Source organism: Meleagris gallopavo, chromosome Z (assembly GCF_000146605.3).
Source record: "Meleagris gallopavo isolate NT-WF06-2002-E0010 breed Aviagen turkey brand Nicholas breeding stock chromosome Z, Turkey_5.1, whole genome shotgun sequence".
Taxonomy (NCBI): domain Eukaryota; kingdom Metazoa; phylum Chordata; class Aves; order Galliformes; family Phasianidae; genus Meleagris; species Meleagris gallopavo.
The window spans coordinates 61,160,861-61,172,627 of record NC_015041.2 but is presented as its reverse complement, the minus strand read 5'-3'; the positions used below and the strand labels follow the sequence as shown (position 1 = coordinate 61,172,627).

At 40.5% G+C, this 11,767-nt stretch overlaps 3 protein-coding genes across 3 annotated transcripts in view; all 3 read left to right on the top strand.

Annotated features, from left to right (window-relative positions):
- PLAA (phospholipase A2 activating protein) overlaps window positions 1-11,767 on the top strand; it is a 109,408-nt gene that overhangs the window by 17,025 nt on the left and 80,616 nt on the right. The window lies entirely within an intron of this gene.
- The window catches only part of CAAP1 (caspase activity and apoptosis inhibitor 1), a gene marked incomplete at its 5' end in the record, with an annotated part of 87,392 nt that overhangs the window by 2,212 nt on the left and 73,413 nt on the right, over window positions 1-11,767 (top strand). The window lies entirely within an intron of this gene.
- Window positions 3,492-5,575, top strand: LOC104915314 (E3 ubiquitin-protein ligase Topors-like). The gene has a single exon (XM_010726155.2). It carries the CDS (start codon window positions 3,576-3,578, stop codon window positions 5,385-5,387), a length of 1,812 nt encoding a protein of 603 aa, XP_010724457.1. The 5' UTR covers window positions 3,492-3,575; the 3' UTR covers window positions 5,388-5,575.

Here is an 11,767-nt window from a genome sequence, read left to right as displayed (position 1 = left end):
TACAGGAAAAGTCAAGCTTTGGAGACATTAAAATTAAATACTCTTCTCCCTCCTTATCTTCTGGAAACTTCAGAGAGATCTATTGCCAATCACTATGTAATATCTTGCTGAAATACCATCCCTCTGTGCTTCTCTTTTAGTAATCTTGAGATTTTTATATATAGTTTCATGTCTCTTTAGCAAACATGATTATAGTGTTGGTATTTCTCTTGTTTGATTTCTTGTTTGATTAAATTTGACAGGAAGGAATTTGTCCCCTATTTATATGATAAAGGGGGGCAATATGTGTGAGGCTGATATGATGACTTTAAAATTACTAACAGTTAATAAGAACTGATTAAGCAAATTTGCTTCTATGTGTAAGTTGCTCCAAACTTTTAAGAGTTTATTTGTAGCCATTGCTCTGATATTTCAAGGTTAGATTACTTAGTGGGATAATACTTGCTAAATTCTTGAGCACTGTACTCAGAATGGCAAAGGGTTATACATCAAATAAACCTTGGAGGTCTTGAAATTAGTTGAGTGAAAAATGTAAACCATTCTACCAACATGCTTGATCTGCATGAGCAAATTATTTCATGAACAATCTGAAGAGATTTAAGGTATGGAATAACTCAGCCCCAGTTTTCACACTCTTTGCCTTAGATCCTGATGTCCATCTGGTATAAACTCCTCAGAATTCAGGTTTAGAAATGTTCTTCACCACAGTGCTCAATGACAGAAAGCTTTCCTGATAGGCCTATGCTACTTAGCTACCAGCTGAATGCCACTTTCTCTCAGGCTTTTGCAAATTTCAAAGAAGCCCATAACCTTATACAGGTAGAAAACAAGTTATTTTGAACCCCTAGGACGGCTCAGTTTTTGTTATGTTGACAGTACCTTGTCTACTGTAGAGTTGCAACTAAATCTGTGCTTCTAAAAGTAGAGAGTCCTTGGTTTGAGTTAGCTGTCTTCAAATAAGATATTTAAAAGACCAGCACAACCTGAGAGTGTTATGATAAAACAAAAAATAAAAACGCAATTTGTAGCTCATTTTCTAGTTAAGGATATCAGATTAGGAAGATATCAAAGTTATCAAAGAGCTAGAAGTCGTAGCTTACTGTTTGTGCCAAATACAAATTCAGAAAAAAATCACAGATAGTGAAGTTCACTAAGCGTGCAAGAGTTTCAGGTATTAAAACCATAGAAAAACATTTTCTGAGGTTATATTTGTACAGTTTTACAGATAATTCTACTTGTTTGGCGGCTTTATGAAAGTTGGTAGGAATTCACTAGTTATCTCAAATGTTTTCCAGTATCACAGTGTGGATAGTACTGTAGCAATCAAGTTTATTACTGAGACACTCATATCTTGGAGAACAAGAACTGAAAAGAAAAGGTAGTGGAAGGATGAATATAATACTGTGAGAGTACATAGCCAGAGTAGCTGTAGAATGAATAGAATCCATAGAGTAGTGGGGAAAATGGAAGCCAGGGAGAAAATATTAATGTACAATCATTCTACAAGAACTGCTAACAAAATGCTATGGAAAGGTGCTCACTTCACTTTCATCCTTGCTTTGCTTAGAGAAGAAATATCTTTCTCATAAAACATATTAACATTTTTGTTTCCTTTACTAAGAGATGTTAACAAGACCTTTTTTTGTGCCTGTTGAATGGTGAAACCTTGTGCAGCTGGTATAACCAACCAAATAACTCAAGAACCAAATAACTTTAAAAATAAGAAACTAAAATGCACAACAAAATACAGATGATAAAGTAGCCATCTCCCATTGGAAACTTACTCTCTTGTGAAGCTGCTGCTGCTCATTGGTCTCACTGGTCTGCTCTTCTTTCTGAAGAAAGATATGATATTACTAAACCTCAAGTTTGATCCTCACCCAGTAGCAACTGAAAGTACTGCTGTTACTTACAAGTTAGAGAGGTATCTAAATACTTATGTTTCCTACTGACTGTAGAAACAAAAAAAAAAAAAATTGCCTAATATGCAAAAAGCTATCTATGCAGAAAAGATTCTTCTTCTTTATTGGCTTCTTCAGACAACAAATGTCATTCTACTCTGCATTTTAATAAGGTGGTTGAAACGCAGGATGAATTGCTTTCTGCTTTCATAAGGAAAAAGCAAATGTTAAGTTTAAGTATGTCAATGTCTAATTTGACACAACCAGAACATGTTTATATTTCAGAGAATGCTGAACATCTGCATTCAGGCATTTTTGTACAGTTATCCAAATTTCAGTAGAAAAACTTGTAGTAATTTGGGGAAATAGTATGAGCATGTGTGTAAAATATGTGCATGACTACACAGTATTATTACAGGTGAAATGAATAAAACAGTCTCACTGTAACGCTATTGTAAAGTTTCTCCCAAAGATGCATCTCCAGAATTCTGTAATAAAACTGAAATGTTTTCATGGGAAGATGTAACTAGTACAGTGAGTTCAGTTAACACAGTAGTCTCATGGGACAAAGCAGTACCTGAGAGGCTTTTTTTTTTTGTACTAAGTGTGTTTCATGTCTTAAAATGCTAATGTACCTTTACCTATGTGTAAGCAATTCAAATTTGGTTTCGTTTTCTTCTGTATTGATTTTTGGAACTCCAACATTAATCAGAAAACACTTCTACCTTTTGTTGGGATCTGGCATTAAATTATACTTTCTTGGTTTCTCAATATTCCTTGCATCTATCCTTAATTTTCTGAGTCTAGGTTGCAGGATACTATTCAGTAGCAAGGACTTGTTATTGTGACGGGTCTTTCCACATTCTATATTAAAAGATGAACTTTTGAAGAAAACATTTTATAGAAACAATTTTTTAATGAAGTTTTGTCCAAAGTGTTGACAGAAATTCTTCTAAAACCAGGCACAAACTCAGCAGGATACATATCTTGCTGAAATGTTTTTGCTGTAGTTGTCAGATAAAATGTAATGTTGATAGCTGTAACATCCTGGAAATGGCCACACTTTTGTTTTTCTTTAGTAAAATACAGACTAGGAATTCAAGTATTTGTATTACCTAATTTGGAGATGAATAGATTTACTTTTGATCTTTTTACTCATGACAGCCCATTTTTATCTTAAAGGATATGAGAGTAGAATGACTGTGGCAATATATATATTGTATGTGGCAATATATATATATTGTTAAAAAAGACAAAAGTCATGGGAATTAAGAAAAAAAAAAAACAAACAGCTTTTTGTGGCATAATTTTGAGAATTGTTTTGTAGATCCCTACAGAAATTGTCGGCCTCACTGTAACCAATTTGATCAAAATTGCATCTTGCTAAAGTTAATACAAAGGCCTGAATGTACCAGATGAACTGAATTTAGAGCAAGTTACCTCTCTGGCTCAGATTATTTTATTTACAGTCGTTTGGGTCCAACCTGTCATCTTAGAGTTTTTGAATTGGTTGGGGGGGAAACCAACAAGACTGAGTTTTTTTGTAAGTTAAACAATTTTTGTCCCACTTGCACATAGTTTTTGTCTCTTTCTTTTGCAGAACACGTCTTCCACAGCCTGTTTGCAGAGGACAGCAGCTGTTAGCCTAAAGCTTATCCTAGCAAGCTGCAGACCATGCCGTTGGACGCCCCTACTGACTCTAGGTGCCCCATGTGCTTGGACAGATTTGAAAGTATTGTGTATCTAGATCCTTGCTGGCACAAGTTCTGCTTCCGTTGTATCCGAGAATGGTCCAAATTCAAAGCAGATTGCCCACTCTGCCAACAGCCCTTCTTTTCTCTTTGTCATACAGTTCATGCTGAAGATGACATAGCTAGGTCATCAGAAAATGAATCTTTTTCCTACTCTGATCTCAGCAGCATCAATTTTACTGAAAGAATTTCTGACTTAGAGGCATGGGATCAGCATGCCAATTATGACTATCCTACACCATCGCACAATGAAGAAAGCAGCTCAGACTCAACTGTTGCAGACTTTCCAGATGAGGTGAATTCTCAAGAGAGAGAGCATGGTTCATCTGAGCATAGTGTTGATTGGCTGTCCTCGAATGATGAAACTCCAGGTCCTTCGTATTCCTCTTCGGAAGAGTATAATGCAGCCATAACTTCTTCAGAGTTAGTAGAAAGCTCTAATGACGACTCTCTTTGGGAGAGAACCACACTGCAGCCTCAGTTACAAGTCAGTGTTGACTCCGGTGACAGTAACTCTTCATTAGAGTATCATGATATCTCTGACTACGTTTATGCTGACAGGACACCAGAACTGACTGTGCTGTCCTCAGACTCTGAGGACTCCATCAGAGAGAGGAAAAGGGAAGATACAAAGAAAGAGCAGTCAATCCAGGGTAGCAGCTTGAGTGACAGAGAATCACAAAGGGCTTCAACACCCTTCCCTCTGTACAAGGAGCATGTGAGTAGTTGTCAAAGCCCCTTGCTTTCCGTCAAGAGGATAATGTCAAAGGATGAACAGAAGAACAAAGATCATTCTCCACATGACTCAGACTGGAGTCTGCCTCTAGGAATGGAAAATGCATACTCTCCTCGTAGTCAGAGACTGTCCAGAAAGAGAAAGACCAGGAGTCCGCAGAGCAGTGAGGACAGTCATGACTATTGGCCTCGGAAGAAGCATTACCTTGTTAAGTACCCGTCTAAAAAGAGACTACCAGAAAGCAGACAGTGTAGCAAATATTGGAGCAAAATAAGCAGGTGGTCAAGGCTCCATGACAGGAGCCCCACCCTGAAAGGCCAGACAGAGTCCAGTAGTTGTGAGAGCAGTAGCTCCAGAGATTCAAGCAGATCGTGGTTGTATCACAAAGGCTATGGCCAAAGGAAGTCAAGCAGCCTAGACAAGGATTGTTCTTATAGAAGACTCTGTTACCAAAGCAGTTATCTGTTACACAGTCCAAAGACAGTTGGAGAAGGCTCCTCCTGCAGTAAGAGCACTCAGCCTGAAGCTCACTGTTCAAGCAAGTCTCCTAGTCTGGAATTCAGGAGCCAGTCTTCCACCAAAATGACAGATCTGCAAAGCCAGATAGGATTCCATGAGAGGCAGGACTCCTGTTACAAACAACGCAGATCAAGGAGCCGATCAAGCTCCAGATCAAGGAGTCCCCCTGGAGAGGCAGACAGAACAAAAAGCGAAAAGCCTGGTGGAAAGAGAAAGTGCAAAACTCGACACTTGGAGAACACAGAGAAGGAGAGCACCAGTATGGTGAGAAAAAAAGACTTCCCAACATTCAGTGGCTACTACAAAATAAGGCCAATCTCAGCCATCCAAGAAAGTAGTGAGATAAAACATGAGGAAAAAAGTGAAAGTATGGGAAGTACAAGTATGGAGGGAGTCTATGAAGGGACAGAAACAATGAAGTGTGCTTTAAAGAAAAAGTGTAAGAAGAAACACCAGGAACATCACTGGAAAGATGCATAGTTCTTACAATTTATTATGATTTAATTTTTTCTGCCAGATTCATGTGCATGGAGTAAATTGATCTCTGCTGAAAAGTAGTAAGCAGTTTCTATGTATTGAATAGATCTTCCAGAAGAATAAGTTATATTGAAATATTAATAAAGAATTTATGGTCTAAAAAGCAAATACATGGTCTGTATACTTTGTTAATACAATACATCTCTTTCAGTTTTGTGTGTCATACAGCGCTACATATTTTGGTGTTGTCAAGGGTGTTCCAAGCTGGATGGCTTTCAGGTCCCAGCTCTTCTGAAAGTGGGAATAACTTCCACAGATATCAAGCAACATGATCAAGTTTTTTTTTTATTCTGTCCTTTTGCAATGGAGCCTGTTTCCCCTGTGCCCTGAATGTATTGAATGCAGATCAGTCTTTAGCAGTTTCTCCTGAGCTCACTGCTTTCAGCCCCTTCCCAGTTCACCCCTGTGGATGTCATGCTACATGTTGTACAAGGCATGTGGCCGGGAGTGGTGGATCTGGGCACAGATGTGTTCTCTGTGGCAATCCTGGAAGCTGCTTTCCTGTGTGGTGGGTATGGCTGTGGCCGGCTTACAGATGCCTGTACAGCCAGTCTCATATCCTGCCCTTGATAGAACGTAGGGAGAAGATGGGATGGAAAAGCTTCTGTGTTGAGACAGAGACAAGAAGATCACTTGTGGTACTCTTATGGCCAATCCAGGCTTAGCACATTTACTTTCAGTTCAATATAGAGTAGGATGGTGAGAATCAAAATACCTATACACGCTTTCCCCCCCACACTCTTTCTTCCCAGGGAAGAAGATTCATTCCTGATCCTTTTGCTCTCCTGAGAAGTGCACGTGGCTGTGGGGTGGTTGCAGTCTGTCTATAACAGTTTGTCTTTGCTGATGCTTCCTCCTTGCTGCTTCTCTGCTCCAGTTTGGCTACTTCCCACAGGGCATGGTGCTTCAGGAATGGACTGTAAACAGATTACTGAACATATTGATCTGCTTCTTGGTGCTTTTTTTCTCCTCAGACATCTGGATTAAGCTTCAATTTCCCGCTTTGCAAAAGTATTCAGAATTAGTCCTGATGTTATATTTTCTTTTGCTAAGTTATCTTAGTTCTTAATTCTTCTAAGATAAGTGAATGCATCTGCTTTAATCTACCCAAACTATTCACTAGTTTAATTTCCTAACACATTGGAATTGTTTCGTATTTTAATGATAATTTTCAGGGATTTCATTCAACTTGTGTTTCTCTCAGCAGAAAATAGTGCTACTACTTCTCTATTTTAGAGTGAAAGTACAACTCCTTTTAACAGCCACATACTTGAAGTCCAGGGCAAAATTCATCAAATGTCTGACTGTCACTGAGATTATTTCCCCCTGCAGAAGCTAGCTCAGAGTCTAATCCAGAGTGTTTATGCTCCCCTCCATGCTCTGCTGGTGCAAAGCACTGCTGTTTAATGATGTGGACACCTCTACATTGAAGTTTCTTTTTTTTCTTCTATCTGCTTATTCTCTGCAGTCTGCAAAAGCTTCGCTCAGGTATGTTCCTTCAATAGAAGTGAATGTCTTCCCGTTGCCACCAGAGGTGGGGGCAGGTGGATTTCTAGGTGGGAGTTGGAAGCTGTCTGGTTATGCTGTGGAGAGAACAGCAGCCAGTCTGGGCCAGAATGATGAAAGAAGAGAGAGCCTCCGCACTCACTCAGAAGGCATGGTGCTTGCTCCAGCACGTTGCAAACCACTGGGCTGTCCAGCGAAAGGCTTGGAGGAAAATGCTGCCTGGCATATTCAGGCTAACTGTTTATAGGCCAGCGGTTTGTATCTGTTCTGCTTGATTGAGCTGCTCAGAGTTCTGCTTTTTAAAAGTAAGTTTTCCAGGCTTGCATTAGAGTAAGACACTTTTTTGAACAATAAAGCCTTCTGCCCTTCTTTAGAGCAACCTCTCAGTCCTATGTAGGAGTATGAAGGGAATTGTTTTCCTTTCTTTAAAAAATGAAAGAGGAAAGTCTTCCAGCTCTCCATCACTCAGCTGCACGTTATCCTTTTCAAGGGCACTGAGTACCAAAGTTCGTGTCAGAGAGCAAGTGTGAATGCTGCAGAGGATGCTATGGAGAAAGAAAAGAGTGACATGTTGTCAGTGGAGTTTCTTTGTCAGGTTACACCATCTTGGTAAGGGCACCCACAGCAAAAGGCAACCAGTAGTGAGCTGTAGGTTGGTGTGGACTGTTCTTCCACCATTAGGATCCCAAGACCACACAGTGCCAGAAGAAACTCAACAGTGATTACATGTGAAGTGAACAAAGTATAAGGGATATCATACCACCTAGTCCAGATAGTATTAGTAGCTTCACTGTGGGGTGTGAAAAATTAATTCATCTCTAAGTCTGGGCTGCTGCTTCTTGGCTGCTGTCCACTGCTGAGATAAATACATAGATACCCAGCTGAGGATGCATTCTCCTTCCTGCTCTGCACTGAAGCTTGCAGTGTGGTCAGGAAGTGGAACATCTGATTTTCTGTCTTATTAGATTAAAAAAAATGTATTAAATGAAAGATTAGCTGAAGAAACAAAACTTGCTGTAGTTACAGAAGAGCAAATGGTGCAGGCACAATAGAGAATAAAACAAAAATGACAAGAAGTTAATCTACAGTCCTTGAAACAAAAAGAAGGGGGAATCAAGGTAAAGATTTAAAGCTCTTCAAATAAAAATTGAATTTTGATAAAGTTAGACAGCTGCTCGAATATCACTTAAGCATCTGTTAGTGTAGTGCTTCACAATTAAGCAACACTGATGTAATCCAGCTATGCCTTGCCAACCTAGAAGTCACTTGGATTGTTTTACTGATATGAGGTACAGGCACACAGACAGTGTAATTTGATAGTGTCACCAATACCCAGGAGTGGAACTGAAAGGGATCACTCTCTCTGTTCCTGCATTGTCTTTTGTATCTCTTTTGGCCTATTTCATAAGAAGGCCTGAAATATTCTTTTCCCATCTTGTGGGCTAGAATTTGCTACAAACTCATATAAACAGTTTTGCAGCTACAACTTTATTTGCTGCTAGATACAAGGAAAATACATGCTCTGAAATACAGATCTATCTCTGGTCCTGCAAAAAAGGATCTGTATGCATTGACTTTTTACAGTAAAATAAAGATTTCTGGTCTCATTGCAGCTTTTGTAGCACATGTGCACTGCTACGTGGTATGTAAGTTACAACCTTATATGCTTAATTAAAGATCTGAATTTTTTATGAGTTTATATTTTTATGAGATATGATTAGGTCACAGAATCACAGAATTTTTGGGGTTGGAAGGGACCTCTAGAGATCACCAAGTCCAACCCCCCTGAAAAGCAGGACGAAATATACTAAGACTTAATATTTATCATTACTAATAAGAGTAAAATTGAAGGAGATATAAGCAATTATAATCACAAGACTAGCAGAAGAGAAAAAGATGGGCAAATGAAATTACTAAATAAGATTAAAACAAAGATTTAAAATTCTACGTCCTTGGTCCTAGTCTGATGTTTACATACCTAGCTGGTACCTAGAGGTTTGTGTTCTCTTAATTTATTTGTTGTATATTTAATTGCACATTCAGATCGTAGAAGTAGCTGATAGCCCAGACAAGCCATCAATGATTTCACAGTTTCAGATGTCACTGGGATTTCTGCCAGCACAGAGTTGGGCTTGGAAAAGTGGATAGTAACTGAATCTATCCTGCGTTTATCTTACACAGGAAGTGATCCCCTTAACTGTAGCTTCATCATTACCTGTCATAACTTGTACTTGGTGACCTTCTTCCCTGAGACATTCTGTCTGTCACACGCATCTCCTTGTCAATTGTGGTAGACAAGAATAATGATGACTGCGTCAACAAGTTCACATCTACAAACCGGTTTGTTTTCTAAAACACCCAATGTGCTGCCTCTGTCTTTCTCTTCCCCAAAAAAGGTTCTCCTTGTGATGTCTCCTCTCAAGCCTTGCTAACAGCTTGAGGTCAATCCCTTCTTTTGGGTTTGTATGGATGAATTCTTTATAACTCATGGCCTAAGTTGGTGAATAGAAAGGAAGTGGTTTCTTCTTATAAATTCATGTTTTTGTCAGTTTAAAGAAATCAGACATAAAAGCACTATTTCACTGAAGCTACTTTTTTTTTTTTTAAATAGAATTTAATGTGCATGTCTGCTGCCATCCTTTGAGTGATTCTATTACAATTAGGTGAGATCAATTTCCACGATTCAAAACTTCTTGGTATTTCCTGAGCCAGGGACTTAATTTTTTTCCTGGAGTTCATGGCTGACCTCATGGGAGGCACTATTATCATCAGTTGGATTCTTGAATGGATCGGTGCTTCTGAACATGCAACAGCAGTGGTGCTTTCCAGTATTTTGAATGGAGAGCATGAAGTGATCCTAAATTTCATGGGCATGTCCTGGGGATAAGAAGTCGTATTTCCAACTAACACTCAATTGGGCAGAATCATGTCTTGTGTTTATACAAGGATATTTCTTTTCTGTTGGTTGAAATAGTGAAATGGTTGTGGTAAAGCCTTTATTTGAGTATAATATCATTATTTTAAACAATGAAAAGAATAAATTGGGAAGTTGTTTCCATAATGGTAAAGACAGATTACTGTTATGGACTTGCTTTGCCATGACTGGTGTGGATGAGCCAGGAACTATTGTTGAGACTCAGGGAGAAAAAGAGAGTCCATGTCCTCTGGAAGAAGGGGCAGGCTACTTGGGGGGATTACAAGAGAGTAGCTAAGGTAGGAAGGAAGTTAGGAAGGGAAAAGCCCAACTTGAATTCAGATTGGCCACTGCAGTAAAAGACAATAAAAAATCCTTTTATAAATATATCAACGGTAAAAGAAGAACCGAGGATAATTTTCATCCTATATTTGATGCAGCAGGGAATGTGGCCACTGACAACAAGGAGAAGGCTGAGGTCCTCAGCGTCTTTTTTGCATCTGCCTTTAATAGCTAGACCAGTTATCCGCTGGGCATTTTATGCCCTGATCTGGAAGTCTGGGATGCTACTCAGAATATACACTCAGCGATTCAGGTGGAGACAGTTAGAGAGCTCCTCCACCATCTGCACTATCACACGTCCATGGGACCGGACGGCCTACGCCCTCAGGTGCTGAGGGAGTGGCAGGAGCCACTCTCGGCCATCTATCAGCGCTCCTGGTAAACTGGAGAGGTCCCAGAGGATTGGAGGCTTGCTGATGTGACCCCCATCTTCAAGAAGGGCCATAAGGAGAATCCCTGTTAGCTTGACCTCAGTACCAGGGAAAGTAATGGAGCAAATAATCTCGGGTGAGATTGCATGGCACCTGCGTGGTGTCCAGGGGATCAGGCCCCGCCAGGACGGGTTCATGAAAGGCAGGTCGTGCTTGACCAACCTCACCTCCTTCTACGACTGGGTGACCAGACTGGTAGATGAGGGAAAGGCTGTTGATGTAGTCTGTCTAGACTTCATCAAAGTCTTTGACACAACCTCTCACAGTATTCTCCTGGAGAAACTGGCTGCCCATGGCCTGGACAGGTATACACTTCTTTGGGTAAGAAACTGGCTAGAGGGTGGTGCCTAATGGGTAGTGGTTAATGGAGTTAAGTCCAGCTGGTGATCCTTTACAAGTGATGTCCCCCAGGGGTGGGTACTTGGGCCTATCTTGTTTAATATCTTCATTGATGACCTAGATGAATACCCTCAGTAAGTTTGCAGATGACACCAAGTTGGGAGGTGGTGTTGATCTGCCTGAGGGTAGGGAGACCCTTCACAGGGATCTAGATAAGCTGGATCACTGGGCTGAGGTGAATGGGATGAGGTTCAACAAGGCCAAGTGTTGGGTTCTGCACTTTGGCTGCAACAACCCCATGCAGTGTTATAGGCTTGGGGACGAGTGGCTGGATGACTGTGAAGAGGAAAGGGACCTGGGATTGTTGGTTGATGCTCAGATGACCATGAGCCAACAGTGTGCCCAGATGGCCATGAGGGTCAATGGCATCCTGGCCTGCATTAGAAATAGTGTGGCCAGCAGGAGCAGGAAGGTGATCATCCCCCTCTACTCAGCACTGGTGAGGCCGCATCTCAAGAATTGTATTCAGTTTTGGGCCCCTCACTACAAGAAAGACTTTGAGGCTCCGGAGCATGTCCAGAGAAGGACAACGAAACTGGTGAGGGGTCTGGAGCACAAGAGTTATGAGGAGTGGCTGAAGGAGCTGTGATTGTTTAATCTGGGGAAGAGGAGGCTCAGGGGAGACCTCACTGCACTCTAGAATTTCCTGGCCTCTTCTCCCAGGCAACAAATAGGACCCAGGGAAATGGCCTCAAGTTGTATCAGAGAAGGTTTAGGTTGAACATGAGGAA

Bases quoted from the DNA above. Each gene is read 5' to 3' on its own strand.
- LOC104915314 (XM_010726155.2), top strand. From the start codon at position 3,576: ATGCCGTTGGACGCCCCTACTGACTCTAGGTGCCCCATGTGCTTGGAC.